Source organism: Excalfactoria chinensis, chromosome 1 (assembly GCF_039878825.1).
Source record: "Excalfactoria chinensis isolate bCotChi1 chromosome 1, bCotChi1.hap2, whole genome shotgun sequence".
Lineage (NCBI taxonomy): Eukaryota > Metazoa > Chordata > Aves > Galliformes > Phasianidae > Excalfactoria > Excalfactoria chinensis.
Genome location: NC_092825.1, coordinates 68,910,275 through 68,929,451, shown reverse-complemented (window position 1 = coordinate 68,929,451; position 19,177 = coordinate 68,910,275). Strand labels below are relative to the sequence as shown.

Here is a 19,177-nt window from a genome sequence, read left to right as displayed (position 1 = left end):
TCTCAGCTCCCAGCTCTATGCTCTCTCTTTTGCCACCCTTCATAGTACAGCAGCTCCTAGGATTCTGAGTCCCATTGTTATGGTTTTATCATTTGGTTGGTGTCGGTATTCCACATCAAGACATCATGTAGGATAATGGCAGTTAAGGGGGCAAGTTTTTTTTCTGTGGACTGCCTTAAATGGGCATGTGGAGAGCGGCACCGGAGGGGAGGTCGGGAAGGGGACGGGGTTTCTGGCCCGGTGCCCTGCGAGGAGACAGCGTGGTCGGAGCTTCCCGCCTCCCGCAGCCCGTCGGTGAGATTTGGTTTTCTCCTTGTTGAAACTCTCTCGTTGTTGTTTAGTGTTACGGGGTTTATTAAACTGCTGTTCGTTCTCAGATCATTTTTCGTTTGTTTTTTTTTCCCGCCTAGACCCATTCGCGGTCTCCCTACCCTTCCCCTCTCCCGGAGCGCACGTGGCCGCGCCGCACCGCGCTGTTAGGGAAGGGAGGTGCTTTTGTTCTTGCTCCCCTGGGTTTGTTCCCCTGTCACGAGGGAGCTCTAGAGAGAACCCCGTGACACCCGTAAACAAGACTGCTCACTGCTAGGCAGTGTAAACAAAGCACAACAAAGGAAAATAACGGTCACTGCCCCAAGGAGTGTTCTCCACTTCCTTGTACAGTCCTGTCCCCATAGGGCAAACATTTGCTTGGAATATACTGGAATATGGATGCACAGAAGAGGTGAAGGCATTTCACCCTTACCTGTTCTCTGTCAAAGCTCCTGCCAATGATAAATCCTATAGAAGTCAATGGGAATTTTCCCCTCTGGTCTAGAGACTGGGATAAATTTCACCTAAAATAAGCCAGGATTTTCAATGACAGAATCAAAGGGATTTGGGTTTACTGCCACACACAGATGATGATCTTTCTGTCCTTGGCAGGGAATAGCTGCTGGATATACTCACCAGAGAGCAGCACCAGGGAGAAAAGATGGAGCAGAAGCTGGGGAAGATAGTGTACACTCAGCGGAATCTCTTTGGCCCGGTAGACCATGAGCAGCTGCACCAGGACTTCCAGCACATGCTGCACAGCTACATGGAGGCGGCCCAGCAGAAGTGGAACTTCAGTTTCCTTCAGGACGTGCCACTGGAGGGATTACTGCAGTGGGAAAAGCTGGAGAACCACGAGGTGCCAGCCTTCTACCACAGCTGCGTGGTGAGAGAGAACCGGAGGCCACTGCGGCACCTGAGCCAGCCTCTTTGCAGGAAGGAAAAGGCTCACCAGGTGACCCTGGCAGCACTGGTGGAGAAACCAAAGGATTCCAAGCAAACAGGAGCTGGGAAGTTCCAGACAGGAGGAAAGGAAAACAGATGTCTTTAACAGGTATGAAAGGCCTTGGTATTGTTCTGATGATCAAACCTGATCCCAAACAAGAAGTTCTGTGGCAGGCACATGCACTGGTCTTGCTTTAAAAAAGTGCAGCCCTTTAAAGCAATGTCTGAAAGAAAAAAAAGTATAAATAAATGGGCATATGATGTGTTTTTCAGAGGTCCTCAGGGTCTTTTTAGGACCTAACAGAATCAGAGCAGTAAGATAGTGACCACTCGATTGGCGTGGTTAGGAGGGTTAGACAGGCAGTGTGAGAAAAGCAGTGAAGTTATTTCTCAAGCAGGAATCAGTTCACCTTCTGACTTCAGCTTGGATATTGTTTTCAGTGAAGGCATCTGAGAAATGTAAGGGCAGATCAATCTTAAACTTGGCCAGGTGGCAGAAGAGGCTAGGTTTTCAAATGCCTCTCAGCAGAACTTAGTGCCAGATGTAATAACAAAGGAGTTTCAATGCCCGTAAAAGAGCTTTTAGTTCTTGAAAGTCCTCAGCATCCAGCATACCAAGACCTGGAAATCTGCACCCCCCCCCCACCCCTCCCTCTTTACTGTTCTCTACAGGAATTTGAAGTTGTTTGAAAAATCTAATCCCATAGGTTAGATTTTCCATGTTCTTTGGAGGATTTTGTTAATGCAAGTTTGAGGTTTTCAAGACCTAGACCAAAGATTTCCTTCTGGGAATTTGATGTGAGACACCAGCTTGAAATTGCCTTGGACATAATTGAAGCTAAGGCTCAGGAAACACTTTCTGAACAACAACGTTGATCACAATAAATCAGGGAATAGAATAATTTGCTATTTGAAGGTATGAAACTTAATTGGTAGAGAGAGATCTGGGGAGAGATTGGAGATTAATGAAGAGTGAACATGGTACACTAGTGTACAGAGCAGTGATATTTAATGAGTGCTCTTTTCTTCTCCAAAGCACTTTGCAGCCATTAACTAATTAACAGTATAATTTACAGGTAGGAGTACAGAAGAATAATTCAGAGTACAATGTTGTGATGGTTTGAGGGAACTGCTGTTCAATTGTAAATCTTTCACTGGGTGTGTGGGAGTAAATTATGCAGCTATTTTCAGGGGATATTTTTCTTCCGTTTCGTTTTCCTCAGGCAAGAAACATTTCAACAGGGGATACGGAAACCAAAATACCACACTACACAGTTTAACACTTTCCCACATATATTTTCATAAGAGAAAACACTTTAGTCAAACATCAGTACCCTTCTCCCCAAGAAATCTGTGCCTATGAAGTGGGCCAGAAAAAGTTTGCAGTTGTCTTTTTTGGTGAGACTTGGAGATCAATCCCCCTCTCATTCCTGCACACAGTGACAGACAGATCAACACACAAACTTACAGCCTTCATATTGCCACCTGAACTATGCTTTAGAAGTTTCCCTCCAGCATCAGAAAATTTCTGGGTACAACTAAAGTAATTCAGGCAAAACTCAGACAATTTAATGGAAAAGTAATACCTACTGATACACTCTGACCCATTGCTTCGGCCCATTCACTCAGCTTCAACCATCCTCAAACAAAGTTTGTTTAGCACTGAGATCTGAGGTTGGATCTGAGCGCAGCTATCTACATAACTGCATTCTCCTTCAGTCAACAAGAACACTGCAATGCTTTACATTAAGATCCAACAATGTGTGTTTAATTTAGATTTTAAAAGACAGCTGTGGGCCATTAAATAAATATCAGCATATTAAAAGTCAGCTGTAGGGTTTTGTGGATGTTGGTGCCTTCAGAGTGGAAGGAGCAGAGGTTTTTCTGCTCTGTTTGACTCCTTAGACATGCAGAGAGCTAACCAACACAAAAGTAGGTTTTCCCTTCTATCTCCCACCCCTTTTATGTACACTGCTCCATCCTCATTCTCCCATTTTTTTCATTGTGGTCTCAGTGTGGTTCTACTGTTTTCTGGGAGAGCCTCAAGTTCAAAAACCAGACCAGCTGCAGGCTATAAGTCTTGTTCATATTTTCCCTTTCTTTTCATTATTTTCTACAATAACCAAGGTTGGTGAACCACGCCACCTCTACTTTTCCAAACTTGTTGGCTTCTCAGTCTGGTTCAAACCTAGGCTGTTTTGGGAAAGCTTTGTAAGTCTCCTTTGCTTAAAGGTAAAGGTTGAGAAAATTCGTAACCATCTAGCGTTTTCACTAGCTGGTATTGCTTCAGAAACAGTTCTAAAGCCCCATTTACTGCAAGGTGGATAGGACAAAATGAGGATGAAAGGAAATCCGGTATTTAGGTAAGCGCATTAAAACAACAGAAATTATTCCCTCCCAGGTCTCTGAGCTCAGGTTTTCCTACTGATGAGCTACAGGCAAGATATTCCTACTCAGTATGTTGCTTATGCCAGTGGAAGTGCTTTTCAGAGCCCCCTCAGGGAAGGTAGCCAACTTCCATGGACTCTGTTTAGTGTCTTAGAAGAAGGCTGGACCTTCTAAATACGGCTCCGGGGAATCTGGATCTCCCTGACTATTACATGCCTCCATCAGTTCTGAAACTGGTCTCAGCTATGAGGCATGTGAGCACACGGCAGCTGGCCTCTAGCTGAATTCTTCATAGGCAGAAATGGGAATAACGACTGCCTAAGTCTTTTCTGACTTTCACCTGCTAAGCATGTCCTTCATGCATTTATTTTCCCCAAATGAAAGGAAAGATAGCTATATAGACGTCTTATAATTGGGTGAAAAAAGGATTAGATTTTGTAGTGTAAGCTTTATTTTCTTTCTGCTATTCTTTTTCTTTGCTGAGAGAGTGCGGTGGACTATTGCTCTTCTTCAGTGTTGCTTTGCATGCTCCTGCCTGGGAGGATATACTTCCAGTCATCCTACCAATAATTCTTGGTACTACGTTTATGCTGCCAGTTTGACTCTACGTAAAGCTCAGGTTTAAACACTGTGAAGCCCATATCCTCAGTTAGAAGTTTTGTTAACGTGAATACAGCTAAATGACACCAGGTAGACCCCATCAATTCTAAACATAAATAAGCATCTACTATTTCAGCTAATTAAGCCCTATCTACCTGAAAAGAGTATTTTTCAGTGTGAGGGTGGAAGGCAGGGGGATAATTCTTTTATAAACCCTTTGTTATATTTGCAGTTCTGTAGTTAATATTGACTTATATTTGCATCTGAAAACAGAAATTCAACCACATGACCATATGAAACAGGAGTGTTCTTCTCTTGAGGTACATGCTATCTGAGTGAAGGAGGAGTTATAATTCAGTAGCAGTGCAAGGTTTTATGCAGCCCTCCCTGCATAAAATCTACATTTAATCTAATAAGCAGAAATAAAGCAGCCCATAAAGATTTTTCTTCTTGGTGATTTGTTTGTTTGTTATGTTTAAGGAGGAAAAATTAACTGTTTCTGGTTGGAAAGCGTTGCAGCAGCAGGTCTAAAAATTGGAGTGAAATGTCACGTTGCTCATCTTGTGTAATAGAGCCGAGAGTATTTTGATGAAAACTGGATAAAAGCCAGCACATTTCCTTTGTTTTGCTTGGTATTACACAGATTTATATGGAACATACTAGAAGTATTAGTTTTATCCATTCACTAGCCTTAGAGGAGTCTAAATGAGAAAAACAAGATCAGAGAGATTTCTTTGAAGCAGCCCTTATGAGCATTGCAGTTGTAATTCTGTCTGTTTGCATGTTATTCTCTAGATTACTACTCAGGAAAGAAGCGAGTCAGGACAAATACGCAAGCCGCTACAAAGAAGCCAACTGTTTGAAAGCAAGTACTGGTCTGTCTTGCACCAGAGAGGCTACAAGCATCTGCTGTATTTCCTCAGCACTGAAAAACACTGTGTGCAGAATTGGACCCTTAAGAACATGACACTAAGATGTATATTCATGATAGTGGTCTCACAAACACAGAAAACTTTTGTTGGAATAAGTTCAGGCCAAATCAACTGGAAACACTTACTTCAGTGAGAAATCACTTGTCTTGAAAACACACTAGTTAGCACATGTGGATACTACAAGATTTGGTGAAGGCTAGCAGTTTAACATGCACTAAAAATCACTGGAAATGAGAAGATGATGAACACGTAAAAAAACACCTCTACGTGTGTAATGCTGTTTGTGGGCACGTTAGCGTACAGTTTGAATTTTTTTGTATTGTTATGTCTTTGCATATCCTCTTTTTCTCCTTTAAGCGGGGTGATTAAAGACTTATAAACATCATCATCTCATTTTTACAGGACTGACAACTAAACATAAATCCCAGGCACATTTGTGGTTCTTATCAGGTACAAAATGTTGTGCTTACAGCTATTCAGAATATAAGTAACAGCACTTGGGTGCTAAGTGTTACTGGATTGTGAATGGAGAGAAAGCTGAAATTATTTGGGAAAGTTTCCATTTATATCAGCAGCCACGTTAACCCTGTATGTCAGCCCACCATGGAAGATTTGGGTAGTTCAACTTGTTTTGAGTTCATGTTTCCAGATACACTCTTGCATCTTTCAAGTCATTCCTGTTATCAGCTGAGTAAAAATTCAGCTGTTATTTTCAGATGTGCTATTCCATCTAGGACTCTGAATTTGCAGAGTGGAAATTAGGTTAAAATGTTCTGTACATTCATCCACAGTTGTTAAAAATGCCTGTTGCTTGTAAGGACATGCTAAAAAAGAATTAAACTGTTTAGTTGCTGTTTAGAGCTTTTTTGGTACTGTTTTCCTTAGAAGAGAAAGGGCATTAATAACACCTGATGACATTGTGTGGACTGCTTTTTCTATGGTATTTATTAACAGACTTTTCCATCACCTACTTCTGATTTCCCTTTTTCATTCCCCTGACTAGTTTGGATAACTGAGGTTTTACAGCACATAATAATCAGTGGGTAATACAGAAAAAGAAACCTCTATAATATACACTCTAAATTACACTGCTGCATATGGCCATAAGATGCATGTGATGTTTAATGAACACATTTGGAAAGAGCTTTGTAAATGTCAGCTTTTTTAGAACATCGTGCAATGGTGGAATACTACTTTTCATCTTGAATCTAAACAAACCAGGATTTACCTTGGGCAGGAAAAACCAACATGTGCATGCATGTGCACGTCAGTTGTGCACACAAGAACTGAAGCAAGGAAGTAATACATCCTGCCCTGCATGCAGTGTCGGGATGGTTTAGCGCATTTCTTTTTTCTCCCATTAAGAGTTACGGTGATCAGATGTAAATAATACTTGGTTTGCCCCCAAATGGCAGAAAACATTGTTGATTTGTTTTTATGTGTTGAGAAAAATGTGTTCTGCAAATTGGTCTTGCAGTCTGTTTCCAGATGCATGCAGAGAGTCACAAGGAGGGATTTTCTCTCCTGGGTTTGTGATGTAATAAGAAACAAAACTTGCTCCAGTTGACGTCAAAGGCATTTTTATCCCAATGAAGCAGGATAAGAGTCAACCTTGGCAAATGCTGCTAATCATGCATTTGGTGCATTTTTATGGCTGGGCCATTCTGTAACAAGCTTCTCACCACATTGAGATAAAGGTGAGAAATTGGACCTTCTATTTTGTTAACAAACAAAACAAGCAACAAACCTCATCCAGCCACTAAAAACAACCCAACACAACACGAATAAAACACCACCAACAAAAGATACCCCTCCATTATCAACAGTAACCACACCAACCTTTCAAAAATCATGGTGTTAGAACTGCCGCTTGCAACACTGGAGGCCCGGGTTTGAATCCCCCCTGTGGTGCAAGTGGTACAAGTGCTGCTCTGCTACACAGAGGGCTCGAATCCCGGGAGTTGGACTCGATGATCTCTAAGGTCCCTTCCAACTCGCACGATACTATGATACTATGATAAAGCCACCCCCACACAAACCACCAAAACAAAACCTAACCCGTACACCACCACCCGCCAACTTCCCCAAGCCTCAGGATATGGATCCACAGCTAAAGACGCAGAATACACAAAAACCACCAACATCCCCCCTAAATAAATCAAACAACACCAAAGAAATAAAAGAAGCCCCCAAATTTACCAATCGCCCACACCCTACCACAGACGCCAGCACCAACCCCACCACCCCATAATACGGAGAAGGGTTAGACGCCACAGCCAAAGTCCCCAACATAAAACAAAGTCCCAGAAAAATCACAAAATATGTCACATATTCCCACTTGGATAGACCCCAAGGACTACGGCTTGAAAAGCCATTGTTGTTCTCAACTACGGGAACAACACTTTTTTTAACCTAACTCCCCTACTAAGTGTACCCCCCCTTCCTCACCCAGGGGGGGTATACTATGTATAATCGTGCATACATTTATATACCACATATATTATGGTAATGGTAATAAATATTATATACGTACTAAGCCCATTATATGTATACGGACATTACAGATTAGCCCCATTTCTCCCAATGTACATTAGTGCATGCTCCTAGACATAACATTCTCCTCTACCCAGGCCACGATCCTCAACTAACAGGGCACCGTAACTATGAATGGTTACAGGACATACGTTTAGTAACTACTACACTTCCCCATTTGGTTATGCTCGACGTACCATATGGATTTATTGATCGTACACCTCACGAGAGATCAGCAACCCCTGCTCGTAATGCTATTCATGACTAGCTTCAGGCCCATTCTTTACCCCTACACCCCTCGCCCCTCTTGCTCTTTTGCGCCTCTGGTTCCTCGGTCAGGAAGAACAGGCATAGGATCAATCATCCCTAGGATATATCATAATCATAGCCTGTAAGAACAGGCTAATCTACATTTTTAAAGTGTAGTGTTTTTCTTTAATCAGAAGAATTGCCCAACAGTTTCTCCACGTGTTTGTGATGTTTATATCAGACCAGTGACACTGAGCTACAACTTTCTGTTTTGTTGCAAGGTTACTTGCAGAATACTTTCTGACCAGGATGGCATGAGCTGTGCATAAAAGGCTGTCATGGACACATAAAGTAGTGTGGGGTCTTTTTCTTTCAAGAGGAAAAGGGGCACTTCTCTTTATTAAGGGTGATGATGACTGTTGATGCACTGCTGTCCCAGAGAAACAAGGAAGGATCTCTGCATTTTCACATCAGTTCCGTAATAGCCCACTGCTTAAATGTACATTTAAAGTGAAATACCTGCCTCAAATGCTTTGTTGTCAGAACCCACGATGTCCTATGAACTTTGTTGAAGGGTTATTTAAATTAACAACAGGTTTTTTGGATAATAGGGCAGGTACTGGTCTTAGAGTTTGTAGAGTTGACAGGTAAACAGAGATTAAACCAAATGTTTCATACGCAAGATCATCATGATAGAAGGATAAATGGTAAAGCACTCACTAACATTGAAGATTTGCAGTAAACTCCACACAGAAGCAATCTCCAGAGAAAAAGATCCTGCCTTAGTGGCAGTAAGCCCTTAAATGAGATCTAGGAGAGATGGAGCCAAGCTCCACCCCTTCCGGTAGCGCAGCTGAATTACCTTCACCTGTGCTCCTGCAGCTGACTCATTACTTGCCTCAGGTGGTTAATCAGAGGTTCAGGCTGTGGTCAACAGTTTCCCATACAGAGTTGAATGTCAGTATATTCAGACTGAAAGATAAAGGCCCTGGCTGAAAATGCAGCTTGTGTTCACTGCATCTCAGTTAGCTGTGAATTCAGTGCTAGGCTAGAAAAGGGATTTCTAATAATGAGAGAAGGTAATATCTTTCTGCTTGCTGACTATGCTTATTAATGTTTTTAGAAATGGCAAAATATTGGAAATTAAGGTACACAACAGAGAGGGCAGAAAAAGTTTTCATGCCAGTGTTTGCAATTGGAAATTCTCATACAGGAACCACAAGATCAAATCCCTCTGCTTACCATTGCTCCACTAACCTGTGGTGGAAGTGCTTTGGTTTCCAGCAGAGAATGAGGTTGAGTAGTTCTGCACTAGTTCCTTTAACTACCTTAAGTCAACAAGCAGCTAACCACATGAAGCCGTTGCCTCCTTTCTCCATGCATGAGTTTTTGAAGATTTCTACTGTGTTTTTTTTCATGTGTGACAGCCAAAAATAACAACAACCATCTGATTAGTGCCTAAGCCTAATCAGCAGCTGAATAGATAAAACATTAGTCTTTATTTCATTACTGTGCTCGACAGACAAACACTGACACATGGAATATTTCATTATTTTGTTCATGTTGTAAATTGCACTTTCTTGTTAAGCACAGTATACAGAAAGAGAGATATATCAGTATTTAGCTGTAGTAATGAGATTTTTGTTTTTATATAATGGATGTCTAGCACATTCCTGATCTTCAACTGAGGCAGCAGACCTGACTGAACAAGCAATACACTGAAGCTTTGATCTGCTTCTCCATGGCACAGTCAATATACTGGGTGTACCAAGTGTAATTCTGTACCATAGCAGGTCAGGGTTTTTTTGCTGACCTGTGAATTGCATCAACAGCATGGGTGCATGGCTTTCCATCAAATCTCACAGCAGTGCTCTCTCGTGATTGCAAGTAAGGAGGTATGTTCTGAAACATAAGGATTCGGAGCATTAAGGAAGTGATAGCAGCACTGTTTTAAGGCCTGTTATGCAGCCAAGTAGGGATTGCACAGCAGAAGAGAGACCACATCAGGAATACAAGGTATGTGGTAACCTTGGCATGCTGCTAACGAGGTATAAGTATACCTGCTTGAGCCCTTTCCTTCCCCTGTTTTCAGTATGATCTGTGTGTGTGATTTGGAGACATACGATACTCAGCAGCCACAGTCTAGCTCTCATGGTTCCGTGATGTGACCAGCACGTATATTTGGGAAATACATAGTTCAGATCCTTTTTTCTGGATGAGATATATGCATCTCATGTGCAACACAACCTTAGCTGCAAATGGGATAGAACATCTCCCAGAACAGCCCTTGCACTAGCTTTCTGTTTTGTTCAAATACAAATATAATCTCAGGTATACATCATTTTAACAAATTCCTGTCAGTAGCAAACAGAAAAAGTTGTTTCATTTGGTCAGGGTAGCCAAGAAAAGAATTCCTCTGTACTCTTTCAGACTTTTTCAGAAGCTGTACTGCTTCCTTCTTAAAGCAGTTCCTGTGAAGACTGTTGGTAAGTATTCCTTTGGGAGGATAGCGTTCGTTTCATGGAGAATGTGCTCTAGTAGGTGTTTAATTATTCCACCATTATCTTTCTCATTCTTGTTAACAGGCTGTAGAGATGTGCCTTAATGTCACAGAATCATTGAATTACTCAGGTTGGAAAAGACCTCAAAGATCATCAAGTCCAACCGCAGCCTAACCATAGTACCGTAACTCTAACAATCCTCTGCTAAATCATATCTCCGAGCACCACATCCAAACAGCTCTTAAACACATCCAGGGATGGTAGCTCAACCACCTCCCTGGGGAGCCTATTCCAGTGTTTAACTACCCTTTCTGTAAAGAAGTGTTTCCTAAAGTCCAGCCTAAACTTACCTTGGCACAACTTGAGGCACAGAAATGTTGGCCTGGAAGGGAACCTAAGAAACAGCCTGCCCCATCACCCTGCACCCTAGCAGAATTGGGACTGAATTATGAACTTGCCATGGGAGATTATTTGCTCTATTCATGTGGCAAATTTAATGGGTAGCCCAAGTCAATAAAATTCCTCTGGAGACTGAAAAGATATGTGTTACACAAGGTGCTTGCTTTCAGGTGTCAATTTTCCTCTGCTTGTTTTGTTGCAATACCATCATTTCAATTAAATTAGACCTAAAAATTTAATGTGCCAAACCGTTTGACTGTTGGATGTGGATATTTGCAAGCTCATCAATAACTGCTAGTGCATATACATGCTTTAATAACAAAAGACACTTAATTGTCTTCTTTGCAGATAGGTTCCTCTTGTTTTGTTTCTGCAGTGCTCTAACTTGGACTCCCTACATTGGTCTCCCTGTAGAGTTCCACTTTTTACAACTGATCAGATCCAAACACAAATTGTTGACTGAGCTGTCCTGCAGCCCTGAGATTGTGTTTCTGTGGTGAGTGTCTCATGGAGTGATTTATGATATATGGCAGGCATACACACAGATTTTTATTACGATGACTTCTGCTGACCTGTAAGAGTTATTTAGGAGAAGCGTTTCTGAAGAAATCAGCTCAGTAACTAAATATGGCTTCATTCAAGACCTCTATTTCAGATTATTTTTTCCAGTCCCACCCCATCTCTTATAAGGAGGCACTGAGAAATGGAAGATGCACGTGATCAGCTGTGTTTATGGGACAATAACCTTTACTCTGCCCACTAATCCCCTCCATAAATACAACGTACATTCCTCAATGCTGTGCTACCCCTCTCATCAGTGGATAAAAGCAACACGTATGCACCTGCTAAATAAATATTTTTCCCAACCTTGTACAAACGTGACATTTCTTCCTTGCAATTATGCTGGCAAGAGGTCAAAGAGTACCAAAAAGTTCATCCTGCAATGTTGATGGCCAAGATAAACACAAGGAGAGAGGAGCACTAGCACACCACACAAATGCTTTCTGCACTAGCTGAGGACATCTAGTGGTCCATAAAACTTCAGACAATCATCCACATAACAGTTATAAGCATTATTGAAAATAACAAGCCTTACATATTCTCACACCATAGCAGTAAGGCGACAAAATGGAGAAAATAAGAATGGATGGAAGTGTCTGGTGTTCAGCTTTGGCAGCAGCAATGTAATTGGTCTAAGGTTCTTGTTCCTAAAAAAGTCAGGTGATCCTTGGCTTAATGAAAGTGAAAAAACGCCCTCACAAGTCCACTGAAAAAGAGAAACTCATAAGATCCAGGTGATGTGTAGCACTTGCTACTGGTTTTAATGAGCCAGGCAATTTTACACTTCAGAATTACATTATACTGAGCAGAAAGCTTTACTGTGGATATTTTTAAATCCCTATCTCAGATATGTCCTTTGAGCTAGAGCTGGGCCAGGATGTATGTGATGAAAGAAATCTCTTTAAAACTCTGTGATATAGAAATCGAAGTTATTATTATTTTGAATCATCCGCATCCTGTATTTGTTTACATGGACTAATTAGAGACCATGTACCCCTTTTCTTCCTGATATGTGTGTCTCAGCACATACGTGTGTCTGTTGTCACAGAAAAAAAGTACACCCAAATGCATGTTAATAAAATTTTCTTACTCAGGAGTGGCCAGTCTTTCTGATTTTACAAGCCACGTGTGAATTCATCATGCAGCCAGCAACCACAAGACACATAATCTGGTATGTCAGTGGAAGCAGGGAACTAGGAATGAGTGGAAAAGAACAGCAACACCCCTTTTCTCCCATCAGCTTGTGACACAGAGTTTGTCTGGGCCCCCCAGTAGCACAGATGCTTTGAAACTGTCCTTTTCTTAAACCATAGAAAGGTTATTTAAATACTCATCTCAATTTTCAGCTAGCTTTAGCAAGAGCAGACACAGTACATGAGTTTTTGCCAGGCTGCCCAAGAGGAGCAGACTCACCAAGCCACAGATGTAGTCAGAATAGGGCTGGGGGCTGCAGTGATCGTGCCACTGCAAAAGAGCCTCCCATATCTGCAAGGTAGATATGTTAAGCTGCAGCTCATCCTTTGACCAATACACCATTTGCAGAGTTAGTACGATATTTGACTTTAAAGACAGCCAAGCAGTACATCACATTTCTTGACTCAGATTAAAAGCAGTTTGAATGCTTGTGGCTAGACAATTTGTCTTGCCTTTAAAAGAAAAAAAATAAAGAAACCATACCAAACAGTGAAGCAGCATAAAGAGGCTGAGATATAGGTCTGAGAGACTATGGGGAATTTTTAGCTTGCCTGCTGCAAATCAAGATCCTTTTTACCTTTCCACAGTCTTACTCCCTTTGGTACACATGGTTATCATGAAATCTTATTCTTACAGTCTCTCAGTGATACCAGCCTAGATAAACAGAGCTGTGCAAATAATGCTTCGTATTACAACACCTCTCATCCAGCGAGACTCCAGAGAAAAGCATGTATGTATGAAAAAAACAGATTGATTATGTGATAAATAATGCAGTGTTAATGTCTATATTATTCTTTATTATGTTTATGTGTCTATATACAAATACAGAGAGATATCTTTGCATCTTACTTGTTAGGATTTTTTTTGCCCAAAACAAAGCAATCATGTTGTGGGGATGAACCAGAGCAGCAGTTGGGTCATTCAGTATGTCCACTGCCTTTAGGGCATGATGCCAAGATCTTCCTGTAAGAGGAACCTTGCACACTCAGCAATCTATTTTATGAAGGGGATCCACATTAATGGCTCAATAATATACATTAAACGTGGTTGTCTTACAGGTAGAAGTACCCATATACCAGCAGAACTTATTTAATAACATCAGCTGTACAAAATGCAGGTATTTCTTGGGAGATTTTTTCAGTCCCTGCTGGCTCCAGCAGCACAAGGGCTGCTGCTCAGCAGTGTGGCAGCAGCAGGTCTTCAAGTCCAGACAGCACAATTTGCTTCAGCCACCTCACATCTTTACTTTTTAAGTTCTCTTCTTAGGGAGCAATAATGAGATTGTATGATAGTTTTGTGAAGGTAAGCACCTCTTCAGTGTTGGAAAGAGAGAAAGTGGCAAAGAGCCCCAAGTTTTGCTCTTGCAGAGCAGACCTTTGGAGGGAATATTTCATTCATTTTCCTCACAAATAACCCTCAGACAGAGTTTCATGCTAAATGCAGACTGCTTTGCCTTGTACATTTGTACACAAGTCCAGTCCAGAAAGAAAAGGAAAAAAAAAGAAGAAAATCAGAGCATTGGAAAGGGGCTTAATACGTTCACAATGTTATTTAGCTCTAACAAAGAACAGCAACCCCAGATGACCTTCTGGCTCCTGTCTCCACCCAAGTTCCTGGCCTCCGGTCAACGTCCTGGCAAAAGTTGCAGACATCCGCAACGCAATGCCAAGTGGCTGTTTTGTCTGTAGATATGTAATAGAGATTAGAGGAGTGGTGGGGGGGAAGCTGCTAGACATAAAACAGCACCTCTAAACACAGCCCTGGCACTGAATTCCCAGCCACAAACATTCTCGCAGCAGCACCAAACACCTCCCAAAGGTTCTGGAGGCTTAACAGGACCCCACAATGCCCACCACTGCAGCCTATGAGTCTTTCCCCTCCACTCAGCCTTGTCCCACGTCAGGGCCAAGGCAAGGCCTTCACATCAATGATTAACTCCTGTCCATGGGGCTCCAGGCCCACACAAGGGGTGGGCTTGTGATACAGGGCAGTGCTGTTGAGCTGGGTCATGGATCACCTATCAGCTCACGGTGCAAACGTGCTGGCTGGTGCTCGGATGGAAAGAGGAGCACAGCTTGTTAACACTTCCTGCCTGCAGTCAGTCTCACAGAGCTGAGCCTGTGGTGGAAATGGCTTTTGTTTTCCCATAGTAGGCTTTAAAAGAAAACCTAGTTCTGACTTCAAATACTTTTTCCTCCCTTTTTTTCACTGGAGACAGGAAACAGTTCTTTCATGTGTTCAGAAATACAAATTATGACTGGCGGGACATTAGAGTGCAGAAAAACAGCTTTTGGAAAATATCCTGGAGGAGCAAGTGAGGCAGATTAAAGGTTAGGCCCTGCATCTATCCATCCAAGCCCTTCGAGTCACACGCAACAGCTTTCAGGAGTTTGTTTGTATTTTCATCACAGAACTGGCTAGATCTGCAATTTAAATAAAATGCAAAGTGGGAGGGGAAAACACTGGGCTCTCCTCTTTCCTTCTCCTTCTTTTTTCTCCTTCTTCCCCTCCTCCTTGTTTTCCTCCTCACTCATGTGGAGAATAAAGCAAGCTACCATTTACCAAGACCAATATCACTGGCGAATGGCAAAGGAAGCTTTTCTAAACTAATACATTAATTCTATATAGCATAACATGTATGACTATCATGTTTAAGATAGTTTGTAATAATTATGCAACGTGTTATTAAATTCCCGTTGTGCTAATATTTGGGCTGAATTTAATAGCCAGCTGCCATAAGAAATCAGGCCAGAGAACATGATGTCTCTATTAAGCACACAGATTCAGTAAACACTTCAGGTCTGTTTGGGGAGACGGCACCAGCTACCAGCCAGATTACCAGTCTGCAAAGCTCTTGCTGCTTTCCCTGCTCTGTGGTCCATTCCACCACTCCTCCAGCAGGCTGGGATTCATGCATCACTACAGCCTGGTGTGTGAGGAAGCTGTGTATATACATTCCCCCTGGAAATAATTAATCAATATCAACATTATTTGATCCTTAGATAGAAAATCATCAAGGATTAACATAAGCACCGCAGAAAATGGCGCTGGTAACTTGCTAAGTGGGAAACTGTCACTGAGTCGAAGATGAACCAAACCCTCTGCATAGCAGTATTCAAGCAGGGGCCACTTTATTCAGGCATCACCATCCTCAGATACTCCTCCAGCACCAGGCACTCCCCATTGTCCTCTCCATTTGCCCCTGGACAGGCACATGGGAGGACAGCTGAGCAGCAAATCCAGCAATGAGGGCAGGTTACTGTGTATTGCCAAAGGTGGGCCTAGGAGTGATGAGAAAATAAACTGTGTGCAACTCCCGTTTTTTCACAGCAAACTAGCACTTGGCATTATGTATGAGGAAAAGCATCTCACTTGACTTTTGCTGCTTCACAGACTATCTTCCAGATGATCCCAAATAATAGAATCAATCATAGAATCATGGAATGGCTTAGTTTGGAAGGGATCTTAAAGGCCATCCTGTTCCAGCACCCCTGCTGTGGGCAGGGTTGCCAGCCACTAGATCAAGCTGACCAGAGCCCCATTCAATCTGGTTTGAAAACCTACAGGAATGAGGCATTCGCAGTTTCTTTGGGAAACCTGTTCCAGTGTCTCAACACCTTTTGAGTAAAGAATTTCCCCCCATTACCTAATCTAGATCTACCTCCTTTTACTTTAAAATCATTCCCCCTAGTCCTATCACTATCAGGTCATGTATAATTGGTCCCCCTCCTGCTTATAAATGCCTTTCAGGTACTGAGTGGCTGCAGTGAGATCTCCCTGGAGCCTTCACCAGGCTGAACAAGCCCAGCTCCATCAACCTTTCTTCACAGAAGAGGTATTCCAGCCCTCTGGTCATCTTCATGGCTCTCCTCTGGACACACTCTAACTGCTCTACATCATTCTTGTGCTGGGGGCCCAGGCCTGGATGCAGCACTCCAAATGGGGACTAAAATAACAAAAATAATATTAATAAATTATTCAGCAAAGATAGAAAACTGGGATCCCAACAGCATGTTCCATTGCCTTTTTCACAGAAACAGGCTTTTTGAAACTGTGAGCAATTGATGGGCTCAGCCTTCCCCTGCTGACCTTGTGTTTGAGGCAGCATCCACCATCAATCCTCATATTGTGCAGTAGGAGGCAGCCACAACCACTCAGCATTTCCCCATTCTTCACAGCGCTGTAATTTACAGAAGAGCGATCCCTATTCAGTTTGTAAGACAGTTCTGAATCTTTCGGGATGTCAATAAATGATTTCTGTCCTGCAACCATAACTTCTCCATATTGTTTTTCTCCTTTTTTTTTTTTTGTACACCTGAAATTCCTTTTCCCTTTCTCTTCCGAACAGAGACTGCCTGACTTTCTAATACTAATTAAAAAAAACTAATGAACTATAACTACTAACAAACAAACAAACAAACAAATAAATAATGGAAATAACAAACGTTTAAGACTTAAAGAAAACTCTGCCCGTGAGTATTGACATGTTGTGAAGATGAGAGGGTGAGAGAAGAAACCTTTGGCTGTGATGAGACACAGATGTCCCAATCTGGATGTGTCCGGCAAAGTTACTAAGTCAATGTTTGTTTAGATTGGGTCCCATCACACAAGTGTGTTTATTAGCATAACAAATTTGCATTGGTCAAAGAAAGGAAAAAAATGACTTGCCTAAAGGAAATGAATTGTGCAGCATAACCTGGTGGTACATAGGACTCTCTCGTGGTATTTAAAGTCTCTCCCCACACTGAGAGAAAGAGTCTTGACTCCGGCGCCAGTAGGTCTGTAAAGCCATTGGTAGAAAGCCAGGGCATACCATTTAATGGAAGGACATCATTAAATATGCCTTTATTTTTATTACTTTGTAATATTATTATGCAGCTGAAATAAATCACAAGTTGTTTTTAGTGGGATACGGTCACAAGCCACAAAAGCAATGAGCTGGGGGGCTTGCTCCTTGATCTCCCTCCAAGCAACCTTCTGTACTCACTGCAAACAGCAAAACTTGTGCACAGAGGTCAGCCCAGGGACTTTTGTTCCTTCAGTATTTTTTGAAGCATAATAAACAAGTTCGATTTCTTAAATTCCCAGGACCAATCTCCAGGCTCCTGCAGCCCAAGTCTGCAGGCAAGCATGTGCTGCAGAGCCCCTGGACCAAAAAGGATGACTCAGTACTGATCCTACTGGCCAAAGGAAGAATGGAAGAGACTTGTTGGAGGTCAGGCGGGTTTCAGCTATCTTGCATGGTCCCAGCACAACTCTATATTCCTCTCCCAAATCAGAAAGTGCAGTGGTGTTGCATGCTCACCTACATAGTTTGCTGCAGTGCAGCATCACTGAACTAGAGAAGGGATTTGGCTCAGACCCCACAACCACATGAGCAAAAAATGAAGTCTTCGTGCATGCAAAAGAGTAGTTAAAAAGAACCTGTAAAAATCTGTGCTCAGACCTTCACCAAATTGTGACTAAATATTCCGGTGGAGAAGATGTGTTCTTGGTTGTCTAAGAAACCACACCTTGCTTTCATATATCAGAAAACACGCAGAGTACTGTTTGGCTTTAAATGGGATGAACCCTTAAAAATTTGTTATGCAGTCATTCATCTTCTTAACTCTTATGTAGATGAGACGTTAATTTTGTTATACAAAACATTCCATAGAAAAAATATACATACATATGCAAATGGGAAGTTACTGACCCTTGTGTGCTAATAATGTTAGCTTCACAGGTTTTGCATTTGTGCTAGGTGTGCATGTTCTCCCTTGAACATTTATTTTACTCAGGTAGACAGTGATAGGATAAGGGGGAATGGTTTTAAGCTCAAGGAGGGAAGGTTTGGATGGGATGCCAGGGAGAAGTTCTTCACAGAGAGAGTGGTGAGGTACTGGAACAGGCCACCCAGAGAGGCTGTGGATGCTCCTTCTCTGGAGGTGTTCACAGTGTTCAATACCAGGTTGGATAGGGTCCTGGGCAGCCTGGTCTATTACCAGACTGGGAGGTTGGTGACCCTGCCTGTGGCAGGGGGGTTGGAACTTGATGTTCCTTGGAGTCCCTTCCAACTCAAGCCATTCTATGGCTCTATGATTCACTGCAGAAATTAAAAAAAACCCACATGGCCTGTTCTTTTCTGCAGTACAGTCAAGATTACTCTTAATGTGACAAGGAACAAAAGGTGGGTTTAAAAGTACATCTTATCTGACTCATAAACATCAGAAAGGAGACAAATGACCACCCTAGTAAAATTCCCACCAATACACTGACACCCCTGTGAAAACCTTGAGATCTGGAAGAAGAGAGGATCTCTGCTGTTTTGTAAGCAAAGCTGATAAATATCTTCCTACAGAAGCAATGGGCCCACCAACTTCCCAAGTGTCAGAAATTTTCTGTCTGGGGCACAGGGCTCAGGTGTACTCTGCAGGTAACAGCAGCAACAGCAGCAGAATAGGCAGAATGTGCTCAGGGGATTTTCTTTCCAAAAACACAGAGGGATTGCAGAAAAGAAGCCTCTGAACAACATACGGAGAGAGGCAGCAAATCCAGGTCCAGTTGCTGACTAGTTCTGCTGCAGAT

General features: G+C 42.2%; 1 protein-coding gene across 1 annotated transcript; it reads left to right on the top strand.

The window, feature by feature from the left end:
- Positions 1-201: 201 nt before the first annotated feature.
- Positions 202-5,948, top strand: LOC140263250 (cyclin-dependent kinase inhibitor 1-like). The gene is given in 4 exon segments (XM_072358072.1): positions 202-294; positions 922-1,322; positions 1,325-1,363; positions 5,038-5,948. Coding segments are annotated over 3 exon segments (459 nt in total). The 5' UTR covers positions 202-294; positions 922-970; the 3' UTR covers positions 5,106-5,948.
- The last annotated feature ends 13,229 nt before the right edge of the window (positions 5,949-19,177 follow it).